Consider the following 23,409-nt stretch of genomic DNA (forward strand, 5'->3'; position numbering starts at 1 on the left):
ATGCTCCCAACGTGTCAACAAGTGGGTTGGTGGAGGGTTGGTGCCCCTCCCAGTATAACATATAACTCAAAGTCAAATGGCCACCCCTTATGGGATTATGGCGTCTGGCAATAGATAGATAGATAGTTACCATCCAGCATAGTAAATGGTTTCCTGGTCTACAGGAAACCAATTGCTTGTCACTCCGTGTAGTGTCACCCGCTGACAGAAGGAAGAAGAAAGAATGAAAGAAAGAAAGAAAAGGAAAGAAGAAAGGAAAAGAGGAAAGGGTAGGTGCCTGAAAGCAGCACTACATTGAGTGAGTGGATGGCTAGCGCCCCCACCTACCACCAAATAATAATAATAATAATAATAGTACTGTAATAATAATGAATGTAATAATACAAGTTGTAATAATAATAATAATAATAATAATAATACAATAATAACAGTAATAATAAAAAAATAATAATAATATTAATATTAAAAATAATAAGGTGCAGGAGTAGGTGAGAATGAGAGGGCAAAAGAAGGAGTGTGTATAGTTGTGAGTAAAAGATGGAAGAAGAACATAAGAGAGTATGGATCAGTTGGGTCAAGGATTGAGTGGGTAAGATTGAAAGTTGGAATACAAATGTGGGCGATTGTGTGCGTGTATGCGCCAACGCAAGATCGTGCAAGCAGAGTGAGAGAAGAGTTCTGGACAAATGTGGAAGTGTGCATGGAAAAGTTTGGAAGGAATGAGAGAGTGTTGATCGGTGATTTGAATGGTAAAGAAGGGAATGTGAAGGTGGATGGAATAGTTGGTGAGTGGGGTGGGCCTGCTGAGATAGATGAGAATGGCAGTGCGTTAGTGGACATTTGTGCTGGGAGGGGGTTGGTGATAGCCAATACCCTCTTCAGGTATAAAATGATCCACAGGTATACATGGCAAGTGATGAGAAGGGTGGGTGGTGAACTGAATGAAAGGAAGGCAATGATTGATTATGTGTGTGTGGATGAAAGGATGCGAAGATGTGTAATGGATGCAAGAGCTTATAGAGGTTGGGGGAGTGGACTTTCCGACCACTACTTGGTGGTGGCCAGAATCAAGATCTAAAAAAGATGGAGAAATAGAAGAAGGGAAGGACGGGAAGAAGGAGTAGTTGCAAGGAGAGTGGAAAGGTTACAAGAGGATGAGAAAAAGGCAAAATATAAGAGAGAAGTGGAGAAACGATTGGGCAAGTATGAAATGGGGCAGATGGGGGACGTGGATGGTGTGTGCAGGATATTCATAGAAGAAACATGTGCAGCATGTGATGCGATGTGTGGGATGAAGAGAAGACGGAGGGGGGTGTAAGGAACAGAGTGGTGGAAGGAAGAGGTGAGACAGGCTGTGGCACAAAGAAGAATGCATACAATGAATGGATAAGAAATAGGGGCATGGAAGATGTTGAGAGGCGGAAGAGAGAGTTATATGTAGAAAGAAAGAGAGAGGTAAAAAGATTAGTAAGAGAGAGTAAGAAGAGAGTGGATGAGGAATTTGGAAGGAATTTGAGTGTAAAGTGGAGGGACTGTAAGATAATGTTCTGGAAAGAGGTGAAGACAGTAAGACAGGGTGGAAGTGAAGTTAGCAGGGGAGTGAAAGATAAAAATGGTAGATTACTAGTGGAGAAGGGAGAAAAAGTGAGCAGATGGAGAGAACACTTTAAGGAATTGTTGAACATAGAGGATGGAAGTGATGCGAGTATACTGTAAGTGGCTGGGGAATGGCTGGGAGAAGGAGGGAGGTGAGAAGACAGGAAGAAATCAGTAGGGTAGAAGTTGTGGAAGCAATGAAGAAAGTTAAATTGGGGAAAGCCCCAGGAATTGATGGAGTGTGTGGTGAAATGTTGAAGCATGGGGGAGAGTTAGTAGTAGAATGGATGTGGAAGATGTGCAGATTGGCCTGGGAGGAAGGTAGAGTTCCGGAGGATTGGAAGTCAGGTATAATTATTCCCTTGTACAAAGGAAAAGTGGAAAAAGAAGTGTGTGGTAATCATAGGGGCATTTATCTTCTTAGTATAATAGGAAAAGTGTATGGTAGGATACTTATTGACAGAGTTAGGGAAATAACAGAGGAATTAGTTGGAGATGAACAGGGAGGCTTTAGGAAGGGAAGAGGTTGTGTAGATCAGATATTCATTCTTAGATCTTTAGTGGATAAGTTTCTAGAGAAGGGAAAGAAGTTGTATACGGCTTTCATAGATTTGGAGAAAGCATATGACAGGGTGGATAGACAAGGATTGTGGAAAGTACAGTAATCCCTCCACTATCCGACGTAATAGAGCCAAAGGCATGTCCGGAAAGTGGGGAATGGCCCCTGGACTGGTACTTATGGACCCTAACCCAGCCTAACTTTGAAAGCCACCTAAATAACTCCCTACCGGACATGCATTGCACCTATTTAAACCTATTTAAGACCTTATTCACACCAATAATGGACATAAAGCATGAAATAAATGAAAAAGAACCAAAGAATGAGGAATTAGAAGTGACTGTACCTCTGCCACGGTACTTACATCACGTTTGTGGCTGCCTTTCTAAAGTTTTGGCAGTGGTGAAAATGCTCTTGAAGCACGTACAGTAATCCGGTGTTGTGCTGCCCTTAATTCTTTGCACTGTGAGTTTTAAATGTTTAACACTGCACATTGTTCTTAAGTGCACCACGGGAGTTTCTAAACCGCCTATTTGCACTCCGCAGTTGATCCTTTGGACTCTAAGTTCTAATTTCTTAACACTGCACAACACTGTAAATTCCCATGTGGTCTAGTGGCGAGGTATTGCAGTTTATTCACTGTTTATTCACAAAAAACGAGCATGTGTGGCTTTCAGTGTGCTGAGGATCTACCCACAATCGAAGTAAGGGAGAAACTGTTGATGTTGGACAGTCGGGAAAAAAGAGGTGCCAGATCGCAACAGCCACATTACCAATCTCCTCAACTTTCATTACCAAATTTAATCTTTCATTACCAAATTCGTAAAGCTAGCATTTATTCTTCACTAATTATATATACAAGTGGAAATACATGTAATCACTTTCCTTATAATTAAGAGCATGATGATTATTTCCACACTATGTAGGGTAGCAGATTAATCAGAGACAGCAAACAATCCACCATATCCATCCCGTGTATCCTCATACATGTGAAATATCCGTTTGGTAATGCATTATTCTGATTCATTACCAAATGAATCTTTCATGACCAAATTGGCCAACATTTGGAAATGAAAACTAACAAACGGCAACCCTGACAGGGAAGGGGGGAGGGGGGAGGAAGGAAGGGGTGAAGAGGCCATGGTATAAGCAGCTGTTCGGCGCTGCGCAACAATTTCGAATTAAGGGGAAGGAAAAAATTCGGATTTTGGGGGGATTTTTTTCGTTTTTTGGCCATTTTTGGGTTCCGAAGGTCCAGGCCCACAATGTCTGGTAAGTGGGGATGTTCGGAAAGTGGGCGTCCGGAAAGTAGAGGGATTACTGTATTAAGAATATATGGAGTAGATGGGAAGTTGTTGAATGCTGTGAAGAGTATGTATGAGGGTGCTAAGGCTGCAGTGCGTGTGGATGGTGAACTAAGTGAATTTTTCTCTTTGAAGGCTGGGTTGAAACAGGGATGTGTCATGTCTCCATGGTTATTCAAACTGTATATGGATGGGGCAATAAAAGAGGTACAAGGTAGGGTAGTGAATGTTGGAGTGGCCCTGGTGAGGGAGGGTAGTGTTTAGAAACTCCCCGTACTGTTGTTTGCAGATGATACTGTATTGTTGAGTGAAGACAAAGGGAAGCTGCAAGGCTTGGTGGATGAGTTTGGGAGAGTGTGTAAGAAACGGAATCTAAAGGTGAATGTAGGGAAAAGTAAAGTGATGGGCTTTGAAAGAGGTGAAGTCAGTGAATGTACAGCGAGGTTGGATGGTGAGGAATTGGAAAATGTGAGGACATTTAAGTGCTTGGGTAGTGTGATGAGTAAGGATGGAGGTTTGGAGGGTGAAGTGCTTGAAAGGGTACAGCAGGGAAGAAAGGTTGCTGGTTCCTTGAAAGCAGTGATAAGAAACAGGGAAGTGAGCATGGAAGTGAAAAAGTTACTACATGACAGTATTGTGATACCAACTCTAACGTATAGAAGTGAAGCTTGGATGTTGTTAGAAGGGCACAAGTCAAGAGTGACAGCAGTGGAAATGAGTTATTTAAGAGGAGCCTGTGGAGTCACGTGGAGGGACAGGCTGATAAATGAGGATATAAAGAAGCGTTGTGGTGTGGATGTGGATGTGATAGGAAGCGTTAGGAGGAATACACTGAGGTGGTTTGGCCATGTGGAGAGGATGGAGGGTGAAAGACTGACGAAGAGAGTGTATGTGAGTGAGGTGGAGAGGGGGAGAGGGAGGGGGAGGCCGAGAATGAGATGGAGGGATGGGGTGGAGAGGTATATGAGAGAGGGGTTTGAGTTGGGAGCAGGGGAGTGAAATGGTGGGGGACAGGGTGACATGGAGGCGATTTGTTTGTGGCCACCCCAAATGGGATTGAGGCATCTGGCAATAGATAGATGGACAGAACTATCTATCTATCTATCTATTGCCAGACGTCTTAATCTCGTAAGGTATGGCCAGAAACAAATCGCCTCTATATGGCCTTGTCCCCTGACATTTCACTGCCCAGCTCCCAACTCACACCCCCCTTTCTCATATATCTCTCCACTCCATCCCTCCATCTCATCCTTGGCCTCCCCCTCCCTCTCCCCCCCTCCACTGCACTCACATACACTCTCCTCATCAGTGTCTCAATCTTCATCCTCATCACATGACCAAACCACCTCAGTGTGTTTCTCCTAACGCTTCCTATCACATCCACATCCACACCACAATGCTCCTTCACTTCCTCATGTGTCAGTCTGTCTCTCCATGTGAATCCACATCCTCTGCTCAAATGATTCATTTCCACTGTTCTTACTCTTGACTTCTGTCCCTCCAACAAGGTCCGAGCGTCACTTTCATATGTCAGAGTTGGTATCACAGTACTGTCATGCAGTAACTTTTTCACTTCCATGCTCACTTCCTTGTTTCTTATCAATGCTTGCAAAGAACCAACAACCTTTCTTCTTTGTTGTACCCTTTCAAGCACTTCACTCTCTCAACTTCCATCCTTACTCATCACACTACCCGAGTACTTAAATGCACTCACATTTTCCATTTCCTCCTCATCCAACCTCACTGTACATTCACTGACTTCACTTCTCGTGAAGACCATAACTTTACTCTTCCCTAAATTCACCTTTAGATTCCATTTCTTCTACACTCTCCTAAACTCATCCACCAACCCTTGCAGCTCCCCTTCGTCTTCACTCTGTACATTCACTGACTTCACTTCTCCTGAAGACCATAACTTCACTCTTCCCTAAATTCATCTTTAGATTCCATTTCCTGTACACTCTCCTAAACTCATCCACCAAGCCTTGCAGCTCCCCTTCGTCTTCACTTAACACTGTACCACGTGCAAACAACAGTACAGGGAGTTTCCAATCACTGACCTCTCTCATTAGGGCCACTCCAATATCTACTGCCCTACCTTATATCTCTATACCCCCAACCATATACAGATTGAACAACCATGGAGACATGACACATCCCTGATTCAATCTAACCTTCAAAGAGAAAAATTCACTAAGTTCACTATCCACATGTACTGCAGCCTAAGCATCCTCATACATACTCTTCACGACATTTAAGAACTTCTTATCTACTCCATATATTCCTAATACTTTCCACAATCCTTGTCTATCCGATCTGTCAAATGCTTTCTCCAAGTCCATGAAGGCTGCATACAATTTCTTTCCCTTCTCCATAAACTTCTCCACTAAAGGTCTAAGAATGAATATCTGATCTACACAACCTCTTCCCTTCCTAAAACCTCCCTGTCCTTCTCCAACTAATTCCTCTGTTATTTCCCTAACTCTGTCAATAAGTATCCTACCATATACTTTTCCTATTAATGTACACTAAGAAGACAAATACCCCTATGATTGCCACACACTTCTTTTTCCCCTTTTCCTTTGTACAGGGGAATAAGTATACCTGACTTCCATTCCTCCGGGACTCTATTTTCCTCCCAGCCCAATCTGCACATCTTCGACACCCATTCTACTAACATCTCTCCCCCATGCTTCAGCATTTCACCACACACTCCATCAATTCCTGGGGCTTTCCCCATTTTGACTTTCTTCATTGCTTCCACAACTTCCATCCTACTGATTTCATTCTCTCTACTCACATCCCTCCATTTCCCAGCCATTCCCCAGCCACTTATATTACATTCATTCTCTATGTTCAACAATTCCTTAATAATAATAATAATAATAATAATAATAATAATAAATAATAATATTAATAACACTGCCTTAATAATAATAATTATTATTATACCATACAGGGAGTAGGCTGCAGCTCTAGCTGATCAGGACAGTACTCCCGAAGGAGATGGGAAAGCAGGTTATGGGAATTGCTGGAGCTTCATTATCCTTCAGGACCAGCCCTAGACCACTCTCCTTTGCTGACAGTTTTGACTCATTATTACAGAGAGGAGGCATGCATACTCTACCAAACACATCTCTTTCTGTCTACTGTACAATACAGTACATGCACTTTACACACCAAACACCATACTCTGCTCTAACACAGGTTGGGAACAGCAAGGGCACGCAGCTGTAAAGCTTTGTCCCCCCCCTGCCTACTGGCAAATATGAGGGGAGGTGTGGGTCTGGCTCTGTCAGTACAGCTTTGGGACAGGATGGGGCTGGGGCTGTGTCCATTCCCCTTGTCTGGACTTGGGGCAGTGTGACCATGGAATATGGTCACACTGCCCCATGTCCACCTTTTATTTATTCTATGGAACTGAGAGGCTGCCAGAGATCAAGCAGCATGAAAAGCTGCCATTTGGTGACCAAAGCAATACCATGAAAGCATGCTGAAGCCTAACTGACAATTCTATCTATCTATTGCCAGACGCCTCAATCCCGTTCGAGGTGGCCACAAACAAATCGCCTCCATGTCGCCCTGTCCCCCGCCATTTCACTGCCATGCTCCCAACTCACACCCCCCTCTCTCATACACCTCTCCACCCCATCCCTCCATCTCATCCTCGGCCTCCCCCTCCCTCTCCACCTCACTCACATACACTCTCTTCGTCAGTCTTTCACCCTCCATCCTCTCAACATGGCCAAACCACCTCAGTGTATTCCTCCTAAAGCTTCCTATCACATCCACATCCACACCACAATGCTCCTTTATATCCTCATTTGTCACCCTGTCTCTCCATGTGACTCCACAGGCTCCTCTTAAATAATTCATTTCCACTGCTCTCACTCTCGACTTGTGTCCTTCCAACAACGTCCAAGCTTCACTTCCATACGTTAGAGTTGGTATCACAGTACTGTCATGCAGTAACTTTTTCACTTCCATGCTCATTTCCCTGTTTCTTATCACTGCTTTCAAGGAACCAGCAACCTTTCTTCCCTGCTGTACCCTTTCAAGCACTTCACCCTCCAAACCTCCATCCTTACTCATCACACAACACAAGTACTTAAACGTCCTCACATTTTCCAATTCCTCACCATCCAACCTCGCTGTACATTCACTGACTTCACCTCTCTCAAAGACCATCACTTTACTTTTCCCTACATTCACCTTTAGATTCTGTTTCTTACACACTCTCCCAAACTCATCCACCAAGCCTTGCAGCTCCCCTATGTCTTCACTCAACAACACAGTATCATCTGCAAACAGCAGTACAGGGAGTTTCCAAACACTACCCTCTCTCATCAGGGCCACTCCAACATCCACTACCCTACCTTGTACCTCTTTTATTACCCCATCCATGTACAGATTGAACAACCATGGAGACATGACACATCCCTGTTTCAACCCAACCTTCAAAGAGAAAAATTCACTTAGTTCACCATCAACACGCACTGCAGCCTTAGCACCATCATACATACTCTTCACAGCATTCAACAACTTCCCATCTACTCCATATATTCTTAATACTTTCCACAATCCTTGTCTATCCACCCTGTCATATGCTTTCTCCAAATCCATGAAAGCCGCATACTTCTTTCCCTTCTCTTGAAACTTTTCCACTAAAGATCTAAGAATGAATATCTGATCTACACAACCTCTTCCCTTCCTAAAGCCTCCCTGTTCTTCTCCAACTAATTCCTCTGTTATTTCCCTAGCTCTGTCAATAAGTATCCTACCATACATTTTTCCTATCTACTAAGTTACTAATAAGACAAATGCCCCTATGATTACCACACACTTCTTTTTCCCCTTTTCCTTTGTACAAGGGAATAATTATACCTGACTTCCAATCCTCCAGAACTCTACCTTCCTCCCAGGCCAATCTGCACATCTTCCACATCCATTCTATTACTATCTCTCCCCCATGCTTCAACATTTCACCACACACTCCATCAATTCCTGGGGCTTTCCCCAATTCAACTTTCTTCATTGCTTCCACAACTTCTATCCTACTGATTTCTTCCTGTCTTCTCACCTCCCTCCTTCTCCCAGCCATTCCCCAGCCACTTATACTCACATCACTTCCATCCTCTATGTTCAACAATGCCTTAAAGTGTTCTCTCCATCTGCTCACTTTTTCTCCCTTCTCCACTAGTAATCTACCATTTTTATCTTTCACTCCCCTGCTAACCTCACTTCCACCCTGTCTTACTGTCTTCACCTCTTTCCAGAACATTTTCTTTCAGTCCCTCCACTTTACACTCAAATTCCTTCCAAATTCCTCATCCACTCTCTTCTTACTCTCTCTTACTAATCTTTTTACCTTTCTCTTTCTTTTTACATATAACTCTCTCTTCTGCCTCTCAACTTCTTCCACGCCCCTATTTCTCATCCATTCATTGTATGCTTTCTTCTTTTGTGCCACAGCCTGTCTCACCTCTTCATTCCACTACGCTGTTCCTTGCACCCCCCTCCGTCTTCTCTTCATCCCACACACCACATCACATGCTGCACATACTTCTTCTGTGAATATCCTGCACACACCTTCAACATCCCCCATCTGCTCCAATTCATATTTGCCCAATCGTTCCTCTACTTCTCTCTTATATTCTGCCTTTTTCACATCCTCTTGTAACCTTTCCACTCTCCTTGCAACTACTCCTTCTTCCCGTCCTTCCCTTCTTTTATTACTCCATCTTTTTTAGATTTTGATTCTGGCCACCACCAAGTAGTGGTCAGAAAGTCCACTCCCCCAACCTCTATAAGTTCTTGCATCCATTAAAGATCTTTGCATCCTTTCATCCACACACACATAATCAATCATTGCCTTCCTTTCATTCAGTTCACCACCCACCCTTCTCATCACTTGCCATGTTTACCTGTGGATCATTTTATGCCTGAAGAGGGTATTGGCTATCACCAACCCCCTCCCAGCACAAATGTCCACTAACGCACTGCCATTCTCATCTTTCTCAGCAGGCACACCCCAGTCACCAACTGACAATTGAATGAACAAATAACAACAATAATAAGAGAAGTAGTAATAATAATAAATAATAATAATAATCCATCCATATATCCACCATCCAATCCTATGTTGCCCCATGAGGAGCGTAGGAGCCCGATGGTGAGTGCCCCCACCTACAACAAATAATAATAATAATTATTATTATTATCATTATTATAATAATAATCATATCATCATCATCCAAGCCAGTGCTGCCCCAAGAGGAGCATAGAAGCCCAGGGTTGGGCAAGTTGGTCCTGACATTTAAGACAAGAGCAACCAACTTCACTCATCCCTGAGTGGCATTACATCAGTAATAAACCCCAACCACCCCTTGGATATAAACCTTCACCAGCTCAATCCGACTGAAGTGCCTTAATTACCCACTAAACCACCAGGCACCATAATTTGGTTATATGGTTACCATCCAGCATAGTAAATGGTTCCCTGGCATACAAGAAACCATTTGGCTTGTCACCCAGTGTTAATAATCCAATAGTAATATTTTGGCCTCCTGCTTCTCAAAGTGCCAATTCTTCCAAAGGACTTCACTTGCACTCAAAACATGTTTGCATCTTTACAATATCATGAGTTGTGACACTGTCTGAAGGTAGGTGGGGTGCCCATCATCCACCCACTACTTTAGGGTAGCTCTACAGAGTGGCAAGCCAAATAATTTCCTGTAAACCAGGAAATCATTTACAATGTTGGGTGGTAAGCTTATACCCAACCAACATGTGTTCGCTACGTGACAAGTGGGTTGGCGGAGGGTTAGTGCCCCTCCCCGGAAAACAACTAACCAAAAATGAAAGCAAGAAACCTCAGACCAGGACTGACCACCAGATGATGACTAAGGACTGAACAAAGGATATGGTGCAGATTACGACATGGAATGTAAGGGATGTGAATGATGAGGTGAAGGAAAGAGATTGTCCAGGTGCTTGAGGATGCAAAAGTGGATATATGTGGAATAACTGAGACAAAATGGCAAGGTTAGACTGCGAGAGAATGGGAGTATGGACGGAGTATATGTGCAGGAGTAGGTGAGAATGAGAGGGCAAAAAAAGGAGTTTATATTGTTGTGTGTAAGAGATGGAAGGAGAATAAAAGAGAATATGAATCCGACTGCTCAAGGATTGTGTGGGTATGATCGAAAGTTGGACTACAAATGTGGACGATTGTGTGTGTGTATCAGCCGTTTTCTCAGTCGCCTAAGCACCCGAATTGGGCACCCGTTCCCGAGCCTCGGACGCCAGCACCCGAAAACTGAGATTGGTTTCCTCAGTCAATGAATTTCTTGGGTGGGAGCGCCCGAGCCTCGGAACCTAGCGCCTGAGTGACCAGCACTGAGCTGGCAATACTAACCAGGCCCGCCTGTGGTAGTTAGCAGTACAGTACTTTACTATCAAATAGTGACCCTTTCCTTGGGGGAAGCAGCCTAGGTATATAGATAGATAGATAGATATTTTGGGTAGTTTTTGTGTGGCCAAAATCATTTTAAAAGTGTGTTTTGAATGATTGGTCAGCAAGAGGAGCCAAGGTCACTTACTTAGGGAACATTTACCCACATTACCAATGGTTTAAGGCATCTTAATTAAGGAAGGAAACATGACTTGGTATTGTTTTAAGTGTATATCTGAATGTACAATAGGTGCATATTACTTTTTCCAACCGCCTTCAGTGGTGACTTGCAGCCAAGGCAGACAATGAAGCTGGTTTGTTGACGATAGCTAGTATTATTGTGGCTGCACCATACTCTTGTAAAACATTTGAGTGTACAAATTTTTAACAATACTCTGCACCAAAACATCGAAATAATATGCACTGATGTTACCCAGTACATACCACACGTATTTTCATATATTATTTTTAAAAATAAACAAATTTACAGCAGTCTGCCCAGCTCGGAAGGTGTACCCTCCCCGATTAACAGTTGGGTGCTTCCACCCGATTGTTCCAATAATGGCCGTGTCACAGGCCTCGGAAACGCCACTGAGAAAACCAAATTGTTCTCGGGAGCTAGCAGACGACCTCAGGTATGCAGTCCGAGGCGACTGAGAAAACGGCGGTATATGCCAATGCAAGATTGTCCAAGTAGAGTGCAAGAAGAGTTCTGGACAAATGTGGAAACGTGCATGGAAAAGTTTGAAAGGAATGAGAGTGTTTTGATTGGAGATATGAATGGAAAAGTAGGGAATGTGAAAGAGGATGGAGTAGCAGGAGAGTGGAGTATGCCTGCAGAGGTGGATGGAAATGGCAGTGCTCCAATGGAGATTTGTGCAGGAAGGGGGTTGGTGATAGCCAATACCCTCCTTAGACACAAATTGATCCAAAGGTATACAGTACTTGGCAAGTGATGAGGAGGATAAGTGGTGAACTGAATGAACAAAAGGGAATGACTGATTATATGAGTGTGGATGATAAAAATGAGAAGGTGTGTAATGGATGCAAGATCATTCAGAGGTTTGGGGAGTCAAAGTCAAGGTTCAAATGAAATGGAGGAGTAGAAGGGAAGGACAGGAGGAAGCAGTCCATACAAAAAGGGTAGAAAAGTTGCAAGAGGATGGAAAAAAGGCAGAATATAAGAGAGACGTGGAGGAGCAACTGGGTAAATATGATATGGAGATGGGGGATGTAGAAGGTATGTGCAAGATATTCACAGAAGAAACCTGTAGCAGCATGTGGGGAGGTGTGTGGGGCAAAGAGAAGATGAATGGGGGTGCAAGGAACAGAATGGTCAAATGAAGAGGTGAGACAGGCAGTGGCGCAAAAGAAGAAAGCATACAGTGAGTGGATGAGAAACAAGGGTGTAGAGGAAGTTGAGAGACAGAAAAGAGAGTTATATGTAGAGAGCAAGAGAGAGGTGAAACGTTTAGTAAGAGAGAGTAAGAAGAGAGTGGATGAGGAATTTGGAAGGAATTAGAGTGTAAACTGGAAGGAATGTAAGAAAATGTTCTGGAAAAAGGTAAAGAGAGTTAGATAAGGTGATAAAAGAAGTAAGGCGAGGAGTGAAAGATAAAAATGGTAGATTGCTAATGGAGAAGGGAGAAAAGCAAGCAGATGGAAAGAACAGTAAGAAACTCTTGAACACTGAGAATGACAGTAATTTGAGTATAAGTGGCTGGGGAATGGCTGGGAGAAGGAGGGAGGTGAGAAGAGAGGAAGAAATCAGTAGGATGGAAGTTGTGGAAGCAATAAAGAAAGTCAGAGTGGGGAAAGCCACAAGAATTGATGGAATGTGTGGTGAAATGCTGAAGCATGGGAGAAAGATAGTAGTAGAATAGATGTGGAAGATCTGCAGATCGGCCTGGGAGGAAGGCAGAGTCCCAGAGGATTGGAAGTCAGGTATAATTATTCCCTGTACAAAGGAAAAGGGGAAAAAGAAGTGTGTGGTAAGTACTAGGGCATTTGTTTTCTCAGCGTAACAGGAAAAGTATATGGCAGGAGACTTATTGACAGAGTTAGGGAAATAACAGAGGTATTAGTTGGAGAAGAACAGGAAGGTTTTAGGAGATTGGATATTCATTCTTAGGTCTTTAATGGAAAAATTTCTAGAGAAGAAAAAGAAGCCGTAGGCAGCCTTCAAGATTTGGAGAAAGCATATGACAGGGTGGATAGACAAGGAATGTGGAAAGTATTAAGAATTTATGGAGTAAATGGGGCGTCACTGAATGCCATGAGGAGTATGTATGAAGAGGCTAAGGCTGCAGTGTGTGTGGATAGTGAATTGAATGACCTTTTCCATTCGAATGTTGGATTGAAACAGGGATGTGTCATGTCCCCATGGTTGTTCAATCTGTACATGGATGGGGTTATAAAAGTGGTACAAGGTAGGGCAGTGGATGATGCAGTGACATGAATGAGAGAGGGCAGTGTTTGGAAACTCCCTGTACTGTTGTTTGCAGATGATGTGAAGATGAAGGGGAACTGCATGGCTGGGGTGAATGAGTTTGGTAGAGTGTGTAAGAAACAAAATATAAAGGTGAATGTAGGGAAGAGTAAAGTAATGATCTTCAGGAGAAATGAAGCCACTGAATGTACAGTGAGGCTGGATGAGGACGAAATGGAAAATGTGAGTGCGTTTAAGTACTATGGTAGTGTGATGAGTATGGATGGAGGTTTAGAGGGTGGAGTGCTTGAATGGGTACAACAAGGAAGAAAGGTTGCTTGTTCTTTGAAAGCAGTGATAAGGAACGGGGAAGTGAGTATGGAAGTAAAAATGTCACTGCATGACAGTATTGTGATATCAGCCCTAACATATGGAAGTGAAGCTTGGACCTTGTTGGAGGGACACAAGTGAAGAGTGAGAGCAGTGGAAACAAGCTATCTGAGAGGAGCATGTGGAGTTACATGGAGACACAGACTGACAAATGAGGAAGTGAAGCAGTTTTGTGGTGTGGATGTAGATGTGACAGAAAGCATTAGGAGAAATACACTCAGTGGTTTGGCCATGTGGAGAGGATGGAGAGTGAAAGACTAACAAGGAGAGTATATGTGAGTTGAGGTGGAGGGGAGGAGAGGGTGGGGGAGGCTGAGGATACGACGGAGGGATGGAGTGGATAGGTATATGAGAGGTGGGGGTGTGAGCTAGAAGCTGGGCAGTGAAATGGCGTTGGACAAGACGACATGGAGGTAAGTTGCTTGTGGCCACCCCTTATGGGACTGAGGTGTCTGGCAATAGACAGACAGATAGATATTCTGGTGACATTATTCACATGCAACACAAACTTCATCTGCAAAAGTGACAACAATTAAATACTGCAATCATCCATCAGAAAATCTCTCTTAAGATCACTGCTACTTGAAAAGAGAAGACTGAGTTGTTCCTAAGAAGATTCAACAGAAATCAAGTCTCATGGATAATGGCAATCTATCTTACATGGGAAAAAAAAAAGAGAGAGAGAGAGAGAGAAAAAAATGACTGATGCACTGGTCCTGGCTCCTCCAGGTGCAAATGGATCATCTTTGCTTCACAACATCACACCTGGGTGTGCTATGAGTTTTAACAATTCAGCAGACCATTTTGGTTTGTCAAACATAAGAACCCTGGAAGCCATATGACACAGTTCAAATTCTGCTTAACCCCTTAAAGGCGGATCGTCGCGTTTGCGATTTGAGTTAATTTTGAATAAACGCAGGCAAGGATGTTCCAGCTGGTATTGTCTATCAGTACCGCCACCCTTTAGCTACAATTAGCATACTTGACCTTTGTACTACTGACCTCCGTTGTTGCCAAGTATCGTGTCCCCCTCCCCCACAGCCCGGCCAGCCTGGCTGTGATATATGGCAGCGTGCTGACTGCTCAGAACTGTAAATCTGCACTCTCCTCTCACAAGCAGTTTATGCTAATAGGAAACGCTTGTTTCCCCAGTTGTCACACTAGCTTTTTTTTGCGCGGTTTTCCCCTGTTTAGCGTCAGTTTACCGCAAGCTTTCAAAGTGACATTATGGCGAGTTCTAGCTCTTCCGAGTCAGTGCGAGCGGCCGACAGCAACGAGAATAAAGTGATGGGCGTAAGGCAGAATAAAAGCGTGCCGCAGTGGTCTTTACCATTCCCGCTTCACATTACTGGCAGTGACAGTGAATTTTATTGCTGTAATAGTGACATGCGAGCCTTTGGGAAGTACTATGACTGAAAATAATGTAGTATATGTGTTTTTAGCTGTGAAAATGGAAATGTTTGTTGAGTGACGGGAAGACCGCAGCCGCGCTGCATGTCGGCCGTACGCTCCGTTGATTTTAGCCTTATTTTCAGTGCTTATTGTACAAATACGGATTCCAAACTACCTGTACGTTGTAGTATAAAGTTTACTGTGACAGAATGAGGCTGTGGTAGAGGGGAAACCGGGTTGCTGGAGGTGCGAAAGTGAAGATTTTGTTACCCAAATTTGCAAGTCTCCACAAGTCCTTGGGTAGTCCACGAAGGCTCAACACCTGTCTCAGGAGAAAGCTGAATGTAAGAACTATCTGCCATACCAAGTATAATGTTCTAGGGTTAATCTCTGATTTTTGGCTAATATTTTCCTACAGGTACTCAGACCGCGATCCAACCCCGCCACACGGGAGGGGTCAGCTATCCATGGCCGCGTATTAGGGGTTAAGCTTTTACTTGCAGTTAGTGCTGCCACTACCCAATTACAAATAAAATAAGGCCAATATCAATGACACACCTGCTTAGAGTCGATGCCAGATTGTTCAAATGCTGCCATGGGCTGTTCAAGATAAACCATCATAAGGTGTGGACGCTCCACCTCTGGCAGCTGGATCCACTCCAACACCTGCAATGCCACAACAACAATAAGTACGATCATCTTCAACCCAATCACATCTTGTTTACATCATCATCATTATTATCATCCCAACTTTATTTCTCATCTATGGATAGGATGAACTAGGGTCCAGGGACAGGAACACATACATGCACGCATGTACACATGCATGCATGTGTGTGTGTGTGTGCATGCATGCACGCACACACACACACATACATACACACACAAAGAACCAGAAAAAGTCTACCCAATTAAGTGGGCCACACTATCATTCACCCATTATTTAAGCCCCCAGTAACTGGACAACTCACAGGTATAAACATCCATGTTTATGAACTGCAGCTAACCCATCAGCTCATCAACCTAATGACTATCTCATCACTAGTAAAATGTGTTTACCGCACTGTATACTATTGCTAACTCTTAACAATTTATGTAACTTCTCTCTCACCTGTTTCATGCGGTGTTCAGAGGTCTGGCTGGCATTGTATCGCTGCCAATGCGATGGATAAGACTTCTGGATGTAAACATTTGAGCCTGGCCAACCCACTATGGCAGACCTCTTGCCCTGCAGGGGTAAAAATGTCATCACCACCACCATCATCATCATCATCAGCAGCAGCAGCAGCAGCAGCAACCTACTTTACTACTAAACTCTTCCTCTGAAACAATAGAAAGTTTCCTTCTCCTCCTCCTCCTTATCATCATCACCTATTGACTTCTTCACTTAAACAACAAAAAAGTTATCATAATAATCATCACCATCATCATCATTATCATCATCAGCAGCAGCAACCTATTTTACTGTCGTCATCATGTGGTAGGTAGTGGCAACCATCATCCACTTACCTGACGTAGTGCTCCCTACCTCTTCCTTCACCTATATCATTCTTTTCTGTGTCTGCCCTCACCTCACCTCATTTTCCAATCTTTTCTTTCACTTTTGTTACTCTTCTTTCCAGTTTAGGTGACTTTACACTGAATAACAGACCTAAAAGTGTCCTGTAACCCTGGAAACCATTTACAACACTGGGCTGTAACCATATAACCAAACAACAGGGTGATGTGGTGTCTGCTACCGTGCCTGTTAACTGGGCAGAGATGTAAATGTGGTGTCCACCCAGAACCAAACTTACCAAATTCTTCCCTGTGCTTCACTGTGGTGAGGCACTGTCTACAGCAAGGGAACATCAGTTCACTGCATGGGACAGTTCTACAGGGGTGGTTGCTTGCTTGCATTTTTTTTTTTTTTTTTAATGCGAAGAAGAAGGAACCGAAGGCCATGGGCCCGAAAACTGTTCCTTCCGAAAGAAAAACAAAATACTGTACATGAGATGGCCAAATTCAAGATCCGTTCATTTCAAGATGCCTGGACACACTGCGTTTGAAAGACTGGAGATCGTAGGAAGCAGGAAATAGACAGAGGGAGACAGTTCCAGAGTTGACCTGTTGCATAAATGACGGACTGGGAGTAACGGTTAACTCTTGCATTAGAGAGTTGGAAAGAAAAGGGACGAGAGTTTGCTGCTAGACGGGTGCTATGCTCCCATCGAAGAGGTGGAGGAATGCAAGCAGACAGTTCAGAGAAGCAGTGACTACAGAAGTAGCGACAGAAAAGAGATAAAGATGCAACAGTGCGGCGAAGAGACAGAGGTTGTAGGGAGTCAATAAGAGGAGGAGAGTTAATGAGACGAAAAGCCTTTGACTCCACCCTACTGAGAAGAGCTGTATGTGGAGAACCTCCCCACACATGAGAGTTGTACTCCACACAGGGGCGGATAAAACCCACGTATATAGTCAACAACTGGGCAAGGGGTAAAGAAGGAACGGAGGTGGCTTTGCACACGTAATCTCTTAGAAGCAGATTTTACAAGAGATGCAATATGATCTTTCCAAGATAAGTCCCGAGTAAATGAAACCCCAAGCATGTTCAAGGATGATGTAGGATTAAGCTGAATATTATTAAACATTAGTGGGTACACTTGTGGAAGATTCTGTCGGGCTGATAGGTATAAGAACTGAGTCTTTGATGCATTAAAAACAACAAGATTATTTTTACCCCACTCAGAGATATGAGCCAAGTCAGACATTAGGTGTGCCATAGCCTCATCCCTTGTTTGTTGAAGTAACTGCTGAGATGGGCGTTGCGGGAACCGAATGGAAAGGTGAAGGGTGGAGTCATCAGCGTATGAGTGGATAGGGTTAGATGTACAGCTTAGAAGGTCATTGATGAATAAAAGGAAGAGAGTTGGTGATAGGACAGAGCCCTGGGGAACACCACTGTTGACAGATCTAGAAGAAGAATGATGGCTGTCTACAACAGCAGTTATAGAACAACCAGAAAGGAAGCTAGAGATAAAGGCACAGATAGAAGGATAGAAACCATAAGAGGGCAGCTTGGAAATTAAAGATTTATGCCAGACTCGATTGAAAGCCTTTGAGATGTCAAGTGAAATGGCAAAGCTTTCGCCAAAGTCCTGAAAGGGACTGCTCAGCCAAGCAGACCAGGGTTACTCAACAACAACAACTGTTGTCATAATCGTTACAACCATATTTTTTTCTTACACAAACCACAGCTCATCATTTCACCATCATCATCAAAATTTTACTGCTCATGAAAAACTGAGGTTAAAAATATCAGTCATTCAGTCAATCAATCAGGTAACCAACCAATTAAGGACTCCATGTTTCTTCTTGAAGGAAGCCCCATAGTGAAGTTGGCTTTGGAAAAGCAGATGTTTTTTATAAACTGCATGATAAACCAACTATACCAAAACCAGCTACTTACTTCCCAACAGTTCCTGGAAACTGTTGGAATAAAGAAATTTGAGATGTGTAATAAGATCCCTGACACTATTTGACCCTGTGAAGTCAAAGCTGGTACAGAACCAAAGTGGTTTTGGATGCAGACCATGAAACTACCGAATGCCAGTACTGTAGTGGGTTGTAAGACGGGTAAAACATCTTTCTTAAAGGTATTTTCCATCATACAAAAGTAGAGAGAGAGAGAGAGAGAGACCAATCAAATTTAAAATATCTACAGCGATCCCTTGCTTACTGCACACAATTGGTACTGTGACTAGAGCATGATAATGAAACTGTGCGATAAAAAAAGTACAGAACCAATGGGATTTATCCTAATTGGTACCGGGCATCCCACTTGTAAATCCAATTTTTCCATTTCACAACAATTCTGACCCACCTAATACATACATACTGCATTGTTATGTTAAGTATCAGAAACACACATATGCAAAGTCAGGTTAACTGAAAATGACAAAAAGAGCACAATAAGGAAGAGAAAAATACCATATACAGACCTGAGATGGGCTTGAAGTAACAAGTTCTGAGGTCTGGGGGTGGACAGTTAGTGATCTCCACCACCTGGGATTAACCCCTTAAGTAGGGCCTCATCTTTGAATCCCTCATGGCCATCAGATATCCCACTTTACAAGGAAACCCCAATATTTGAAGGGGTTATGTCATATATATAGCATGGGTTATACTGGGTTATGTCAAGTATACAAAGAGATTTACTTTTGGATGACTTTAGTCACCATTCTCCAAGTACACATCTAGTCACAAGATATTCATTACATATTTACAGCAGTACAATACTTCAAATAAAATTCAATAAATACTCAGTAACACGTGCTGTATGGGGTTATGTCAAGTGGCATGGAAGGCTACTTTTGGTAAACAGGAAACTGATAAGGTTATTTAAGGGTTTTGGTGCAAAAAATACAGTGATGGTACACACTAGGAAACTGGCTGAACATTTCTAAATGTCCAGCTATTCAAATACTGGCAACTGAAAAAAAATCTTCTGTGGTAGTAATTTTTTTATACTGGAAATCTTGATACAGTAAATGGAAATACTGAATAAATGAAGGGTTTGGGTGCAAAAAAATGACAATCTGTATGAGTGAAAATTCAGATACTGGCCAATCAGACACCAGGAGTTGCTTCTAAAAAATGTGACCATATACCCACACTTTTGCCAACTGTGTTCCAGATGGGTTCACCTCCCCACCATTTAGGGTTGAGGGCACTGTTGGTGAATACCTCAAATGTTTTATTCAACTCAGGGTCATACATCTTCTCACCGATGATACCATGGCTCTCAGCATACAGACCCTGGGAAGAAAGGAAAGGTATTTCTCTACATTATTTCATTAATCCCTTGAATCTGGATGATATCCTTTACAGTTCACTCTTATAACCACCAGACAATCTTATTTAACACAGGTACTGAATGTGTTCATTAATGCAATATCTAACCCCTCCAGTTTGAAAAGTTCATCCTGAAATTAATGAATTTGTCAGGATATGGCAAAAGTAAAACAAAAAGATATTTCACAAATAATCCTACAGCTCTCTGCATAAAGACCATGACAAAGAAACAATGGGTACTTCTCTTTTTCTTGCCATCTATCTATCTACAGCCAGATGCTTTAATCCCTGAGGGGATGGCAATGAACAAAATGTCTCTAAGCCACCATGTCCTCTGTCATCAGGCTCCCCTCTCTCAAACTCACAACAACCTCATTCAGATACCTCTCCACCCCACTTCTCTACCTCATCCTCAGTCTCCCCTTCCCCTAACCCCTCCACATCGCTTGCATACACTGTTCTAGATAACCTCTCATTCACTGCTTCTCTCCTCATGGCCAAAGCATCTCACGGTACAGTACTTCCTCTAACACCTTCCAACATGTCAATGTCAGCACCATAACATGCTCAGCCTTCCTCAATTGTTTGTTTATCTATTGCCTCATCAGGATTGGGCTAGGCTATTCAGGATGAGAACTGCTTCTTTCATTTCAGGAAGTTATTGTGTGTGTGCGTGTGTGTATTTACCTATTTGTAGTATACAGGAATTGAGCAATGCTCGTGTTGTCCTGTCTCCATATCCACATTTATCAAGTCTACCTTTACACACATGAATGTTTTTCTCATGCACCACCTCTTTGTCTAAGTCGTTCCAAATATTTAAGTATTTACCTAATATACCTAATTGTGATATACACGGAATGTACGATGCTCGTGGGTTTCCATCGCTGTTTCTCAGTAAGTCAAATTTAGCTTTAAACTCGTTTAAGTTTTTAGACTGGACGATCTCTTTGTCCAGGCTATTCCATAAGTCTATACTTCTGTAAGGAAAGCTATATTTCTTGATATCCTTCAAGCAGCTTGAGTTTTTCAATTTCATTCCGTGTCCTCTTGTTGCTCTCTTATCCCATACAAACAGATCTTCTTTGTCAATTTTATCTACTCCCACCATGGTCCTGAACACTGCAATCATGTCTCCCCTCTTTCTCCTTTCCTCTAAGGAAGGCAAATCCAGCTTTTCCAGCCTCTCTCTGTATGACAGGTCTGTCAGACTAGGGACCATCTTGGTTGCTGTTCTTTGAATTCTCTCAATCTTGTTTATATCTTTGTTTTTGTGTGGGGACCACACTACTGCTGCATATTATAACATGGGGCGGATCATGGCCACTATCAATTTTTTCATCATCTCCTCATCCATATAATGAAATGCTACTCTTATGTTAGTCAAGAGTTTATAAGTCTTTCCAACTATCTTGTTAATGTGCTTTTCTGGTGACAAACTATCTTGGACCAGCACTCCCAAATCTTTCTCTTCTCTCCTTTTTGTGATTAATTCATTACCCAACAAATAATTCAGTGATGGCCTCCTGGTACTTTTACCCACTTCCAATATTTTACATTTCTTTACATTAAATTTCATTTCCCACGTCCGGCTCTGATCGTGTATCCTATCCAAATCCTCCTGCAGTATTTTACAATCCTCCTCAACCTCTACCTTCCTCAAGATCTTTACATCATCAGCAAACAGACTTGTGTGTGTGTGTTCTTGCCTAATTGTTCTTACCTAACTGTATCTTTACAGGAATGAGTCGTGTTTGTACTGTCCCGTGTATTAAATCATTTTCATCATACCTATCCTTAAATTTATGAATAATTTTAACACACATTATTTCATTCAGTAGTGCATTCCACTGATCAATTGCCCTATTTGGGAAACTGAATTTACTTACGTCTTTATTGCCTCTCTTTTTACATAGTTTTTTGCACTATCCTCTTGCAGATGCTTCCCCATAGGTTATATATTCATTTATGTCTATTTTTTCTTTCCCTGAGATGCACTGACTACTGATGCATACTCCAGGGTTGGTCTGATGAATGATGTTATTATCTTTCTCAGCATGTCTTCATTTATATATGTGAGTGCTATTCTCATATTAGTAACCAGTGCATATATATTACGTACCTTCTCACTGATGTGGTCAACCAGAAATTGTCTGTTACTGATAATCACTCCTAGGTCCTTCTCCCTTTCTGATATGTGTAGGGTTGATCATCCTAACTTATAATCTCAATCTGATCTTTTCTCACTTTTACCAAACTTAATTACATGACACTTGTTCACATTAAATTCCGTTTGTTATTTATTGCTCCATTCATGAAGTTCATTTAATTCTTCTTTCAGCTCTCTGCAAGAATCTGTTAGTAATTTTCCATTATATTTCTGCATCATTTGCAGACACATTTAGAAAGCTATTCCAGTGTTGCAGTCTATGTTGTTTTTATATACTAAGAACATAATTGGTGCCAGCACTGAGCCCTGTGGAGATTCAATAGTCACTTCCCTCCATGATAGCAAGTTCCTCTTAGTACTGTTCTCATTTTCCTTTTTCTGAGAAAATCCTGTATCCAACAGTACAGGTTGCCTTGGATACCTCCTTGATGGTACAGTTTCCATAAAAGTCTTTGGTGCGGTACTCTGTTAAATGCTTTCTTGAAATCTAAATAGATACTGGCCATACATTCTTCTCTTTTCTGTAATGTTTCTGTAACCCTATCATGGCAGCTTAATAGATTAGTAACACATGATTTTCCCTTTCTAAAACCTAACTGCCTTTCTGTGTTTTTCTAAATGGTTTACCCAAACTTTTCTTATCAGCTTTCCCAGTATCTTACAACACTGGTCAGTGATACTGGTCGGTAGATGAGTGGATTCTGTCTATTCCCTTTCTTGAATAGGGGAACAGAGTTTGCTTTCTTCCAAACATCAGGTAGTCTACCTTGACCTAAGGATTCCTCGAATATTAACTATAATGGCCTGCTTAACTCTTCTGCATATTCATGTTGCACTCAACCTGAAATTTCGTCGTCAGGAAAATATGCTTTACCTGTCAAACTTACTTAACTCTTCCTGTACTTCTTTTTCTGATAATTGTATATCTGGTAATACGTGTGGGCATGCATGTTCCATGTAATATCTTTCAAAATTATTTTCCTTTGTAAAAACTGATTGGAAGTTTTTATCTAGTGTTTCACAAATATCTTTCTCTTGTGTATAAATGATCCCCTTGTCCGTAATGGACTGTATTTTATCTTTAACTTTGGTTTTGCTTTGGATATAGCCGTAAAATAGCTTAGGTTGATCACTACTTTTATTTATAACGTCTTCCTCAAACTGTCTTTGAGCCTTCCTCCTTATCTTTGTATAATCATTTCTTGCCTGTTTATGGTTGTTATATACCCTCTCACTATTGTGTCTTCTATATCTACTCCACAGCAGATCTCTTTTTTTCTTTTG

The 23,409-nt window shown here is 42.2% G+C and overlaps 1 protein-coding gene across 1 annotated transcript in view; it reads right to left on the reverse strand.

Moving 5' to 3' along the window:
- The window catches only part of LOC145396824 (uncharacterized), a 143,278-nt gene that overhangs the window by 59,429 nt on the left and 60,440 nt on the right, over nt 1-23,409 (reverse strand). Inside the window, exons 5-7 of the mRNA XM_080270109.1 lie at nt 19,776-19,919; nt 16,234-16,350; nt 15,681-15,788 (exon numbers count right to left, since the gene is read on the reverse strand). Coding sequence (XP_080126235.1) covers nt 15,681-15,788; nt 16,234-16,350; nt 19,776-19,919 — 369 coding nt within the window. The remainder of the gene's footprint in view (nt 1-15,680; nt 15,789-16,233; nt 16,351-19,775; nt 19,920-23,409) is intronic.

The sequence above is a fragment of the Coenobita brevimanus genome, chromosome 39 (assembly GCF_032717465.1).
Source record: "Coenobita brevimanus isolate Jiangsu-jjx chromosome 39, ASM3271746v2, whole genome shotgun sequence".
Classification (NCBI taxonomy): domain Eukaryota; kingdom Metazoa; phylum Arthropoda; class Malacostraca; order Decapoda; family Coenobitidae; genus Coenobita; species Coenobita brevimanus.